Here is a 15,061-nt window from a genome sequence, read left to right on the forward strand (position 1 = left end):
AAAACCTCCAGATGATGAGGTCTGAGCCGCGCGAAGAGGATCCAAATGTAAATATAGTGCTCAGAAGTGGAATCACGACAAGAGATGACAAGGGGAAATAGCTAGAAGACAGTATGTGGGTTCACAAAGCTCTGGAAAAGGAAGTTGAGTTCGATTTGGAGCGCACACATGAAACCTTCATGAAAGCTAAGAAAGGCTTCGCTGAGGCCTCCACCTCAAGAAGCAAGGGTAAGCCTGACCAAGAAATGGACCCCTTTATGCTCACAACTTTCCTGGAGACCTGTATGAAATTACTGCGTGATAGTAAGGCTATGAAAGGATTACAAGAGCTCATCAATAGATGTGTTGGAATCGTGTTGGGTGAGTTGCGCATAGTACGAAAGATTGGCAAGCATAAAACAAGGACGGGACGAGAGATGAGACTGACCACGCAGATAGGAGAGTATTAAATGGATCAGGTTATTTTGGACTTGGGGTCAGACGTGAACGTCCTACCGAAGTAGACTTGGGAATGAATGGGGAGACCTGCACTGCAATGGTCTCTGATTTAGCTAACGATGGAAAATAAACAGAAGATCATCCCCATGGGGCGACTGCAGGGGGTGAATATGGATATTGAGCGAGTGAGCGCGCTAGATGATTTTGAAGTGATAGAGATAGTGGATGACAACAATCCCTATCTTGCCCTCCTGGGAATTGACTGGGCTACTGATATGAACCAGGTAATCAATCTGAAGAAGTGAAAGATGACCTTTGAGAAGAAATCATTGTGCGTAATAGTACCCCTCAATCCTGTTGAAGGATTGCGCTATACTGAACTAGTCCGCGATTATGAGAGTGATGATGATCTGGACTGTATCTATAAGATAACAGCATGAGACCAAGATTGGGTGAATCCCACTGTGGATGGACAGATTATATGGGATCATGAGCGTTCCTGCGCTTTGGACTCCGAGGAAGAGATAGAACGTTGGCAGAATCAGTTGCATGAAGTAACTACGTTGAATTGCAACATGATGACCTGATCATTGCGTTGTGTGTCGTTAGAGGTCAGAAATTTGCCTACTTATGATGGTCTGATTGAGGAAGACATCGTTTTGGATGCATTTGAAAGGGAGGTACCAGAAAAGCAACACTTCCAGGTGTTGGATTGGGCACTGCGCGCTATGCCTGTAAGATGGTGGGGTACGCATAAACGAAGCTTTGATGATTGGCACGAATGCAGGAGGATGATGAGAACATGATTTGGGAAGCCTAAAATGCGAATAAAAGACAAGTATGATGGGCACGATGATCCGCGCACACATTTGGACAAATGGACCCGGGCTTATGGAGAAAAGCCCCGACCTGAATGGGTGCACTTGTTCTGTCACACCCTGGATATTGTCCTAATGAACTGGTATATAGAAACTGAGCTTCGCCATGGGACAAGTGAATGGGATATCCTACGTGAAGGGTTTATGCTAACATTCAATTTTGAAGGCGGATTTGACAGTATTGATGAAGAGCTACAAGAGGTGAAAGTAGCAATCTTTAGGATACAGCAGGATCCTTTAGACCCGATTTAGCCGAAATGGGCTACTTAGCTGAGCCGTGTGCTAGAATGTTATAATGTAACTACTGAAGAGGAGGATGAGGATCCATGGAAGATTAACATTCCAGAAACAGAAGGTCACCACAAGGTTGAAGGGTTGCAGATTGAGAACCCTGATATAACCGCATCATTGAAAACGAAACAAGTAAAAATTGGTACTGAGGTAGAGCCCAAATTCGCGAAGATTGGAGACTACTGGGATGATGTGATGGTAGATAAGGTCGTTGAATTGCTCCACAAATACCATGATTTATTCCATACCAAGTTTACGGATCTGAAAGGGATAATCGGGAACCTAGGAATGATGAAGATCACATTGAAACCTGACGCGAAGCCAGTTAAGCAAAGGCCTTACCGTCTCAATCTGAAATATAAGGAGAAGGTCCTCTTAGAGCTAGACAAGATGCTTGTGGCAGACATCATTGAGCCTATGGAAGAATCTGACTGGGTAAGTCCAATGGTGGTACAAGAAAAAAAGTAGAAGGATGAAATAAGGATATGCGTGGATCTCAAAAAGCTGAATGACGCTTGCTTGCATGATCCTTTCCCGACTCCATTCACTGATGAAGTGTTGAACAATGTAGGTGGCCAGGAAGCATATTCCTTCATTGATGGGTTCTCGGGATACCACCAAATCAAAATTAAGCCGAAGGATAGGAGCGGGACAACCTTCGCAACTGAGTGAGGTTGTTTTCAGTACACTATAATGCCATTTGGATTGAAGAATGTGCCTGCGATCTTCTCGCGCATAGTTGTTGTTGCATTCAAGGAATTTATTCATAAGTTCTTGGAGGTATATTTTGATGACTGGACTGTGTTTGGGCTGGTTAAATGCCATGTAGCAAGCTTGTGCCTGATGTTGGATACCTGTCGAAGATACCAGATCACGCTCAATCTCAAGAAGTGTATGTTTTGTGTTCCTTTTGGGAACTTGTTGGGGCATGTGGTTTGCAGACAGGGATTAATGGTAGACCCCACAAAGATCACGGTGATACTAAACTTTGAAGCGCCGAGGAGTGTGAAATAGTTGTGCGCTACCCTGGGACATATAGGATATTACATGAATTTTGTCAAAGGCTATGCCTAGATCACCGCGCCTATGGAGAAAATGTTGAAGAAGGATGTCACATTATGCTAGAACGATGATTGAAGAAGAGCTTGGATATATTGAAAGAAAAGATGGTCACCGCACTAATTCTAGTCTTCCAAGATTGGAAGAAAGAGTTTCATGTACATGTCGACGCATCATGTATAGCGCTGGGAGCAGTATTGACACAGGTTGGCGAAGAAGGCTTGGACCATCCTATCGTGTTCGCAAGTCGAAGATTATCCAAAGCGGAGAAGAACTATTCCACCACTGAGCACGAAGGGCTAGCTATGGTGTATGCACTCCAGAAGTATAGGCACTACTTGCTGGGAGGCCATTTTAAGATGTATACGGATCACTTTGCGCTGAAGTACATGGTCAATAAGCCTGTGTTGGGGGGGAGAATCTGCAGGTGGCTCTTATTATTCCAAGAGTATGATTTTGAAGTGGTTGTGAAGCCTGGATGATTGAACGCAGGACCAGACCATTTGTTGCGCATTGAAACAGGGGAGGAACCAACTAACTTGGAAGAAGGATTGCCTGATGCGCAGTTATTTGTAGTGTGCATCACGGATGATCATTTCAGGGATATTATACACTTCCTAACCACATGAACTACACCGAAAGGATACACTGTCCAGAAAAAGAGGGAATTAGTGGTGCGTGAGGCATATTTATCTGTCATTGCTGGGAATCTGTACAAGATGGGGACTAATGAGATATTGTGACGATATGTACATGAGTTCGGAAGAAGCAGCATCCTCATGGACACTCATGGGGGTGCCGCGGGAGGCCAATATGCAGGGAGAGAAATTGTGCAGAAGATTCTAAGTGAAGGGTTATGGTGGCCAACCCTTCATCGGGACTCAAAAGCATATTGCAAGGCATGCGATGTCATTAGGAATGGAATGCCCCCAAGGCATGTTTTAGGGCTTAAGGCCCAAGTTTTGACTGAATCTTGTTGTAAAAGCTCCACGAATTGTGGGCACGGGGCGCAAAAATATAATAGAGTCACAGGGTTGTCCACCCTAGTTTTTGTAATGTAATGTCAGCTGGATAGACCTACCCATAGTCTGCTGACCATGGGATTGTATAAGTAAAGAGAGGCTCTAAGTGTAAAAGAATAACTAAGAAACGAATAGAGGCATGAGAAGGCTAAGTGATTGAGTCAAAGTGTAAAAGTGTGTCTGCGGGTCATAGAGTAGGAGAAGGCTCTGCAGCTGAGTGCGAAGAGGCCTAGTAGTCCATAGCTAAGTGACCCCTGCAGCTGAGTGCGCAGGGCAGGTCAAGTCTGTAACCACTAGAGAATCAATAAAGAGAAGTTTTACTATAATTCTGTGTATCTTTTCCTGGTTTAATGCATGATTGAATATAATTTGCAAGTATGTTGTTTATTTACTGTGCGAACCTGTATGAATGGTTTGTATTGTTAAGTATAACTTAAGGCATTTAAGTAGGTGAAGGTGTTTAATTAATACTAGAAGATAACTAAGATCTCGAGTAATAGCGCAAAGCGCGAAATAGCCCCTGGTTAGGGCTGCACGAAGGAGGGATATCAGGTCGCGAGGAATAAAAGGTGCACGAAGCCACCTGCGTGCAGGAACAAACGAAGGACCAGTCGAACCTCTCAGACATTTAAAGGGTGCAGAAACCTGGTTCTAGCACCCTCCCATACTACTTTGGGTGAGACCTTAGTCAGTGCTCTGCGGGCTGTTGCCGAAAGGGCCAATAGTATAGGGATTTGTCTTGCTAATTAACTCCGAACTTGGTTCAGGCCCCAACAAGCCAACAAATGGTTCCATTGCTGGGACTGGGATCTGCATAGCTATGTCTGATGTCGTATCACTGGAATTCGATAAAGAAAGGAATTGAAGAGTGGTTGGACAGAAATATTCACGAGTTTGCGGCGGAGGAAAACAAGAATCCGCGCTTATCAAAGGAAGAGTGGTTAGATTTCTACTTGTATACGGAGATCCACGAAATTTTCTTTGCATCCTCCCCTACTGAGTTGTACAAGTGGATCGCGAAGCTAGCAGATAGCTAGGGTAGGTGTAAACTCGACAAACCTATTGTGTGGACTCTAGAATTGGTGCGCAGATTGGAAGCATCGAAAGATAAGATCACGCGCGCTGTCGATAACTAGCTTGATCGAATCATAGGAGGATTCATCACCGAATTCGTGGTGGATACTTCAGTCAACTATAGTGAGGCAGAACAACACTTCCCTAAGGGACCGCGAGGTAAGTACGTTAAATATTTGAACACTTGGATTAAAATGCTACTGTGTGAAAAATGGGTTATGCAAATAAATTGATGTTTGGGGCTACGCGTGTAGAAAGTTGAATAATATAACACTTATTCATAGAGATTATCCTGATTATACATTATTTGTGGAATGCATGCATAATACATAACCTCCTCTACCATTGATCATCAATTTGCGGAATTAAAACATTGAAACATAAATCACACATATCAACATAGTATGTAATGGGGAAAGCATACAGCTGAAAACCCCCAACTATCTGTATATTATAATGATAGAGAACATGTAACAATACATAGTACAATACTCCTCACAAGTACTCAGTACTATCTCCCCATGCTACACACAAACTAGCTCAGATCTGAACAAGTCACGGGTTCAAATCTCCTCCATTGTTTGCCTGCCTCTACTACGCAATCCAAGTTGAGAATAGATCAGATCCAAGTTCGAATTCCCTTGGCTTGTACTGTGAAATCCTCATTGGCAATCTCAATCAATGATTGTGCAAATCTCATGCACAGCTATAGTCACAACTAATAGTAGTCTCACCCTTCCACCGACCTCTAACACTTGTCTCCACTGAACTGTCCATGCACTGAGTTAACTGATGTATTCTTTAGTTGATTTATGAGTTAATAATTAGTGAATTAATTAATAACTAGCATTTGCACCAAATGTTGCAAAGGAAACGTCGTAAGGCATAAATTGAGGAACAATCAGGACATGGAATGGGCAAATCTAAATGAAATGTAGAGATGTAGTAGAAATGAAATTGATTTAGGGTGCCTTACACTATTTTTTATTAATTATTGAATTAATATTGCATATAAATTGTTGTTCATGACTATGAAGCTACCAAGTTGCTCAATGGGAAAGCTATAGCCAAAGGAGAGGAGAGGTAGGAAGAACACTATAAATTGTACATGTGAGTTAATTTGAATTTACTTTAAAATCATAGTAATTTAGTTTCAATTTGAATTTATTTATTTCTAAAGTCACCTTTTATTCATAAAAATTAATTAATGGTTGTGAAAGACATGAGCATCCTATTGATTGGTTGTATATCACTGAGAAAATAACTTGTAATCAGATATGCCAATCAAGAACAAAGAACTGGATGAAGGTTGAACACTTTCTCTGAGTGTGGACAACCGAAGAAGAACCTCGTGAGTAAGCCCCAACTGAATCATGGAATTCAAAAAGGATGAATAAAAAATAGCTGCCAGTTTTCCTCTTCTACCAAATCCCCCATTCTTATTATAGATGTCTTCGCAACTCCAATTTCTGACAGGACTTTGTGATTCCTTGAACTTACAACGAGTCTCGAGTTGGGGTGGTGGGTTAGCAGCAAAAAACCAAATTTCTTCCATCAACTGGGAACCATCTCTCAAAATTTTCCTTGGAAAAATGCTGGTAGCACGGACTGTTGAACATATATATATCGACCTCTCGCAGAGGGACGCTCCATCAAGAATATGTGAGCATTACAAGCATCCTCAGTGTGGACTAATAAAATGGAACCCATGATATCATGAAGCTCCCTTAACCATTCAAAATGTTCAGCGTTGCCGGAGAGATGTGAACATTAATATAAGAACATGAAAAATGGGCATTTTTCTGTTAATGGCAGATCTGAAAATTATGCTCTTACCCATTGGATACTGAGAATCAAAATGTTCAACATTGATACAGAGATGCGACTTTAATATAAGATTAGATGAAATGAACATTTTTATATTGATTTCAGATTTCATGTATCTTATTGATATGTAAAAAAACTATGCTTATACCCATGAGATACAGAGAATCCATAATCAACCTAAACTCAATGAAATAAAACAATCCATAAGAGAAACACCAAGCCATGAAAATTTACAAAAATAAGATCAAATATCTAATGAACGCATACCATACGTGTGACAAGATAAAAATGTAAATTACATTTTTCTAAATATCAAGAGATTTGCATTTCAAAGTAATTTCAAAATAATGGTTGAGAAGCTCATTTTACAGTCGAGTCAAAATATCAAGAGTACCATTCACCTAAGCTTCGATAACATTCATCTGTGTCTGAAGAAAAAGTACATTAAAAGGGAAAATTTATATCCAAAAAAGGGGTCAAAATCCAGTAATAAATTCGTTGTTTCCGGAAGTTGTGCATTTGGGTGGTTGTTAAAAAATACCTGTGCTTCAATGGCGAAATCCATTATAGTTTCCAAATGACAAATGTACTCACAACCCTCAACGGCAGCATGGAAGCTTCCCTCTTGGCGGAGGTCGGCTTTGAAGAGTCTGAGCCTCTCTTTTGCTCCTGGCAGGCACAGAATACGATGAGTTTTGCTATCGTTGCCTGCAGCATGTGAAAGACGGTTGACGGTTCGTATGGACCGTCGCGCTTGGCATTGTTCAATTCAAATCAACGGTTAATGATTACCTGATCATCTAACAACCAAATCGAATGGCACATATTTTGACACGACAACAGTTTGGAGAGTTCATTTCAGAGGGAAACGCCTTACGGCGTAAATATGTAAAGAAATAAATATGCTAGGCAATAAATATGTAAAGTAAAACTGAAAATAGAGCCGCGTGACGAGACACATCAAAAGGATGGATGGGAGGCTGAATTTTTATAAACAATTCATACTCCAATTTTTATAAACAATTCATACTCCAATTTTTATTCTGTGTAAATATAGACACAATGTGAAACAATTATCCACAATTATTTTCTCTAAATATCCTAATGGAAAAGGAAAAAAATATCACCTAGAAATTCCAAACTTATTATAGATCGATTAGTGGAACATTTGAAATAAGAAACTACACCTTGTTATCAATATATCAAAATATGATTTCAAATCTCATGCCTCTCCTATCAGTTTTCATCACATGCATAGAATCAAAGGATCCATGAATTGTGTAAGAACAAATCTAAATGCCATAGTTTAATTAGCTGATGAATTTTCTGGATTGTTATGGAAATTTAGGTTATATTTAGAAAATATGTGGTAAAGATTTTTGTAAATCCAAGTTATAGTTGTTAAATTTCAAAATTTTAAGTGTCCTAGACGTTTTTGATGGTGTTGAATCTATTTCTACTGATGGTGCTGAATCTATTTCTACTATCAAAAATAAAATTCAAACACTGCATCTACAAGATTTTTTGAAATTATTTTGCCCAGATTCCTACCACTTTTGGCCATCCAAACAATTCCTCCGTATCCAATTCAAATGGACAAAGGCAAAGCAAGGCTATTTAAACAAAAGGATCAACAATTCTCAGAACAATGTAATAAAATCAATTTTTCTTCAAAGAATGTAATAAAGTCAGTTTTTCTTCAAAGCAATTTACATGCTTTTTCTTTGATTGCAGATTATCAGGAGGACAATCTTATTTTCTCTATATTATAAACTTTGTGACTGGTTTTTATATGTTCAACAGAACTGATAAATTATATATCTTTCATACACACAACTATGAACCTTTATAAGAATTCTTATACCATATTATTATTTTGACATATCTGAGCTGGTACTACGGCCATATATACAACATAAACATGTTTTTAAGGCGGTAGGGTACTAATAACTGGGCAAAAATTATTGCATCTCGGGTTTTTTATACTTGTTTCAGTGGCTCAACATCAAAGATATTCAGGTATTTGGGGATTTAAAAAGTTGCATTGATGGGATAAAAAGGCTCAATTGCTTTCGGCCTCCAGTGATGTCATACGGGATGAAACTGTGTTAGTTAAAGGTTGTTGCGAGATTCTCACAAATCTTATATTCTCAGGATAAAGAGTGAATATTTTATGACCATAGAAACCCAACCTATGTAAGTAGGTGATATAAGTTTGAGAATATAGATACTTTGGAGATGAGTTGTTAGTCTAGTATGATGCTAGAGCCACATAAAAGATTTGATCATGGACAGATTTGTGATCCAGTGAATTAGTTTCCCTAATAAATCAAATGTCTTTTCTTCAATTCACTTACAACTTCATTCGTTGTTTGTATTTCATTCGGTTGTTGTTTTTCAATTCACTTATAACTTCATTCGTTGCCTGTTTTTCATTGTGTTGGATTTTTATTCCCAGCATGGCCAACTCCACCAGTTTCCACACTGTGCTCATATTGACCTATTTTACCACTTATTCATCCCAAAAGATTTCAATATTACTAACAAAATCATTTATCTCCCCGAGAGATAAAATTCAAAATCCAAAACACCATTACATTTCTCCAATATCTTCATACCCACAAATATGAATATATTTACATGAAAAAAGCTTACATACGAGAGGATATGACTATTTTTCCTCAGCTCAGAGACATTTGTATCCACCAGTTCTCTCCCAGATATTATAGATACTCTAATTCATGGCTTGCATTCAATGGAATGTCGAGTCTTGTTTTTGAGTCGGTCACTTCTATAAAACATTTGGTCCTGTTCAATAACAAGATTCTTAGTTAAAACGAGTGGACATATAGTGATTTAGAAATTGTTTTTTCCTATCAAACACAAGGTTGGACATAATATAGCATCACAGGGAAGTTTACCATGGACATATAATGGTAAATCAATATTTATAATTCTCCTTCACCGCAATATGCCACAAACGACACACGAATTTATGGTGGAATTTCGAACGCAAAGAAACTTATATTATACCTTGTTTTTCCCACGTGTCACTGTTTTGTTTTCACACATTTCTCCAAAACTGCCCAAAGAGAGATCAAACCATTTTATTTTTATGACAAAAAAAAATTTGACATTTTATTTTTAATGACAATTTTTTGTTTTTTATATATGAAAACATGAGACCTTAATCAATCAAGCAATTATATATACCTCTCAAGCAATAATATATGCCTCTGTTGAGGGTTCCTGCTCTCCTTGTTTCGATGTTTTTGACAGTACTTAGATGGCATAGAGACATGCATGGCGCAGACGCTCAAATCCTCCTCTGCCAATTTGCGTTACGAAGCCACCGGTTATTTTCTCGATCTCAACTAAATTTTATGCATTGGGATGATGCTAAGTCATGCGCAATTTTCACCTCAATCAAATGAATTTTAGCTACGGGAATATTGTAAGATGTCGTTACAAAAGTTTCAAAATCACTTACAAAGTATTTTTGACTGAGACACAGACCAAAGGAAAGCACGGTTCAGCCCCTCACTACTTCGAGAAGCAACCCCAACACTCAGAGACGGTTCCTTCGTTCTTTACGAGGCAATTGAAACATACATCCAGATAACTAAAGAAGCCTGTGTTGACCAATCTCTTTGTACAACATGGAGACGGTATTGCTCTCACATCCTTATCCAACAGTTGCGAAACAAGATCAACCATAGGTCAGGGAAGTTTACCATGGACATATAATGGTAAATCAATATTTATAATTCTCCTTCACCGCAATATGCCACAAACGACACACGAATTTATGGTGGAATTTCGAATGCAAAGAAACTTATATTATACCTTGTTTTTCCCACGTGTCACTGTTTTGTTTTCACACATTTCTCCAAAACTGCCCAAAGAGAGATCAAACCATTTAATTTTTATGACAACAAAATTTTTGACATTTTATTTTTAATGACAATTTTTTGTTTAAGGTTAAGGGCAAACATTTTTCCTTGCACAGGAGAAATTGCGATACAGGCTACATCCCACAGGGTCCTTTCATTTGCTATTGCAATGCATAAAATTTGCGAAATTGCATAACTGCATAATAAATGGAAGATGTCACGAAAAGTGTGTTCCACTTGCGAGCAAATCTGCCCAATCTGCCCAGGTTTTTCCTTACTATTGCAAGCCATCTCCTTCTCTCTTTCGGTTTCTGCCTTATGGGTATGGGAGCAGACTCCTGCATACGCTTAGCAAAGATTAAGCACGCAACCTTGCTTCGGAAAGCCTTTGAATTCTTTCTTTTATTCAAAATATTCCCGGCAGGGTTTTCGGTAGAATGAGAGGTCTCGGGTTCGAACTCTGTGAGACGAATCCGATTATTACTCGATTTACTCTTCCTATCCCTACCATCAGCAAGCGAAACACTAACCGTGGTTCTGTGGACCTCCGGCTCTGAATCAGATTCTTCTTCCTTCGTCTTAACAGAAAAGACATTTTCGATGTAGCTAAGAAGGCTGTGCTCATTTATGTTGTCCATGGAAACAACCTGAGTAAACTGAAAGGCCAGGTGCTTATCCACATCCGAGGAGTCATCGATATCCTCATCGAAGCTTCTGTCTGCATCAAGCAGCACCATCTGGCCTGCGAAGGAGTAGCCTGACCCCGAATGGTAGGACAACGCCAAAGCTAACAACTGATGGACGAAGCCACGAATCAAGCCGGGTACCCACGACACCGCCTGCGTCGCCACTGTTGCTATTCCTAGACGCTGCTTACGGATTCTGGGGAGCACTTGCCATACCAGAAGCGCTAGCCGCGTTATGTTGAACACATCTTCCAGTGGGCCGACCTCCAAGCCGGCCCACAGGGTGTACAGAAAATGCGCAAACGACATAAGCCTTGGGACGATATCGCTCTTGGAAACTATATGCACAAAGTGTCTTCTGTAACGCGAATTTATATGTTTTGCCAATTTTGAATCCGCGAAGAGAGGGCATCCAAACGAATAACATTGAACTTGTTCGTGGCAAAACTTAGGGCTCGATTCCAACAATCTGAGGGTCAGCAACGAGGCAACGGCTCCTCCTAAAGAATGGCCCGTCAATACAATTTTGTTCCCTTGTATTAACTGGCGCCTAAGATACTTCAATGGGATGCTCTTGGCTCTGTCAAGAAACCCCGCATGAGCAGCTCCCGCTCCCAGGCTCAAGGACCTCTGCATTATGTTGAGATCCGTTAGCGCATCCATAAACCCCGTAGTGCCTCTGCAGGTGATGATCATGTGATCTTTGGCCAGGTTTTAACGACCAAAAGAACCTGCTTTCGGCCGATCTCGAAGCCTTCTTTTCGCAGCTTGTCTTCTTCCATAAATTCATAGATCGCCGTTTCCGGCAAGCCGAATGTGGTATTCAGTGTTTCAAGTTCCTGCCGAGGATTGTCGCTGTATGCAACGGTTGAAAGAATCAGCGCATCGGCAAGCCAGATGGGATGACGGTCTTGCTTGATTATTTGGCTGAGCGTGGCCATCGATTTTGTGGTTCTGCGAGTACTAATGTCTCTCCCTCCACACCACCACGATGTCTCGCCTCCCCAGGCGCCTCACCTTCTCGTCTGTGCTCACCGCAACGTATCTTGTTGAAAGACGGTTGACGGGTCGTATGGAGCGTCGCGCCTGGCATTGCGCAATTCAAATCAACGGTTAAGGATTACTCGATTGTCTAACAACCAAATCGAATGGCACATATTTTGACACGACAGCAGTTTGGAGAGTTTATTTCAGAGGGAAACGCCTTACGGCGTAATTATATAATCTCATTGGTTTGATTTCTGCCATGAAATCCAGATCTGATTCTCATACCAAAAAGTTTAAATTGCCATTCAAATAAATTGGGTCCATGAAGAATGTTATATTACTTTACTGAAATTGCAGAATCTCATTTTGACCATCACCTCTCGTCCAAAAAGGCTATTAAGATAAGAAGCTATCTGACTTTTATCCTAAGACCAGAATAAGAAACGATCCAAATGGCATTTATCCCAGACATTTTTCAGGCCATCTGAATGGGCCACCTATGGCAGTTCCGGAAAGCTCCGGACTAACTCTCATGTCGAACTCATACACCTAACAGTAGGTACTGCCATCTTTGACGTGGCGCTCACTCCATTGCTGCAATTGTTTGGTTGGACGATGCATTTTAGGCCTTCAGAAGAAAAAGCCCTGCCTTATCATTAATCTCAGCATCTTCCACGAGAATAAGGAAAAAAATTGCATTGGTCCTCACCATATACTCGCTATGGCCGATGTGAGCTTCATTCTTGGTGTTGTCGGTCAGTACATACAATATATGATCAGAGTCGCATTTAATGTTTCTTTAGTGATTTGAATCGCTTGTTCATCTGAATTATTATATGTTTGGGCAATATGTTGCAGGAAATGTGATATCGTTCCTCGTTTTCATATCGCCGGTGTAAGCTCTTAAATGTTTTGAATGGTTAAATACATTTAGTTTCTAGGGAGTTTTGTCAATCTTGCAAGTGTTGTTCAATAATATTTTATTTACAGGAAGACATTTTGGCGTATAGTGAAGAATAAGTCCACACAGGACTTCAAACCTCTCCCTTATATCTGCACGTTGTTGAGCACTTCGCAATGGACATATTATGGATTAATAAAGCCCGGGGGACTGTTGATCTCTACGATTAATGGGGCAGGCGCGGTATTGGAAGCAGCATATATCATTCTGTTTATAATTTATGCCCATAAGGGACTTCGGGTTAGTATTTTTTTTTTTTTTTCAGTCACCTTCATATTGAGTGTTTCAGTTGATGCTTCCACGACTATTAGATCGAACACAAATATTAGTATGTCACATAGAGAACTGGAATTTTGATAACACTTCATAAATCCAAAGTGAAAGATGGATCTTGTCGACCAATAAATTTTATGACTCATGGTACATCTAATTGGTGTTGTTATGCAGCTCAAGACTATTATTCTGGTGTTGCTTGTGGATATAGTATTTTTTGCTGCTGTATTTTTGGTGACCTTTCTGGCACTAAATCAACAAACGAGAATAAACGTAGTAGGAATTCTATGCGTGTGTTTAACGTTAAGCATGTATGGTTCTCCATTAACAGTTATGGTAAGCTTGGTTTTCAACATTTAGGCACAGAAAAAAATTTGTCAATAATTCAAGGAAGATTAGTGCCATTTTGAATTTTACAGACTGACCTTGTAATCCCCACGTATGTGGGTGGCAACAGAAAAGTGTCATAGTAACGAAGAGCGTGGAATTCATGCCATTTTTCCTGTCATTCTTCCTGTTTCTTAACGGAGGAGTTTGGGCAGTTTGGGCAGTGCTGGAACGAGACGTGTTTGTTGGAGTTAGTGTTGAAGTTTTTCATTGAAATTAGATTTAGGTAGAATGCATATTATTCAAACAAATGTGTTGCTGTAATGTATAGATCCCGAATGGAATCGGCTTCGGCCTTGGAGCTGCACAGCTTCTTCTGTACTTGATTTATAGAAAGGGGAAGCCCAGGCGAGAAGGAATCAGAGACGAAGTTGTAAAGACTGAGGACTTTAAACTTGTGACGGATATCGAGATTGGCGGTGGAGGTGTACATCAATTCAGTGCAGAAGATAAGAAGTCCCAACCCAACAATCTAGAGATCTAGAGAAAGGATTGAGTATTCCTAAGGCTAATGTACAGGGTCTCAGAAAGCTTGTAAAATCCCTTTCTCTAGACTCTGGAATGTTGCAATCAGATGCAGGCCAAATGCAGTATAACCTTTCTCTAGTACCCCATCATGAAGGCGAAAATCCAGAACGCTATTGAAAATACTGAATGTGAAAAAGCAAATGTTGAATCTAGCCTGCACCATTTTTTAGTAACTAGGAGTTTACAAAAGCTATCCTTGGATCAATAAATCTATGTCAATAAAAGCGTATGTTATTGTATAATCTGCCACTGTAAACTGCTTAGAAAAACTCGCGCGTACCTTGAGCGTATCTTCATCTATCGAAATGTGTTACGATGCAACAGGCATAATTTGAGCCTTGCGAAATCTGCTATAATCTGCTATAAATTCGCAGCTTGTCTTCTTCCAGAAATTCATAGATCGCCGTTTCCGGCAAGCCGAATGTGGTATTCAGTGTTTCAAGTTCCTGCCGAGGATTGTCGCTGTATGCAACGGCTGAAAGAATCAGCGCATCGGCAAGCCAGACGGGATGACGGTCTTGCTTGATTATTTGGCTGAGCGTGGCCATCGATTTTGTGGTTCTGCGAATACTAATGTCTCTCCCTCCACACCACCACGATGTCTCGCCTCCCCAGGCGCCTCACCTTCTGGTCTGTGCTCACCGCCTGTGCTCACCGCAACGTATCTTGTTGAAAGACGGTTGACGGTTCGTATGGAGCGTCGCGCCTGGCATTGCGCAATTCAAATCAACGCTTAAGGATTACTCCATCGTCTAAC

General features: G+C 40.3%; 1 protein-coding gene across 1 annotated transcript; it reads left to right on the forward strand.

Annotated features, from left to right (window-relative positions):
• The first annotated feature begins 12,791 nt into the window (after positions 1-12,791).
• Positions 12,792-14,405, forward strand: LOC149244890 (bidirectional sugar transporter SWEET16-like). The gene is made up of 5 exons (XM_089455517.1): positions 12,792-12,910; positions 13,014-13,050; positions 13,146-13,356; positions 13,564-13,725; positions 13,847-14,405. Exons 1-5 carry the CDS (start codon positions 12,877-12,879, stop codon positions 13,988-13,990), a joined length of 588 nt encoding a protein of 195 aa, XP_089311643.1. The 5' UTR covers positions 12,792-12,876; the 3' UTR covers positions 13,991-14,405.
• The last annotated feature ends 656 nt before the right edge of the window (positions 14,406-15,061 follow it).

This window comes from Pinus tabuliformis, chromosome 7 (assembly GCF_031772625.1).
Source record: "Pinus tabuliformis cultivar Carrire ecotype Pingquan chromosome 7, CPIR1, whole genome shotgun sequence".
NCBI classification, from domain to species: domain Eukaryota; kingdom Viridiplantae; phylum Streptophyta; class Pinopsida; order Pinales; family Pinaceae; genus Pinus; species Pinus tabuliformis.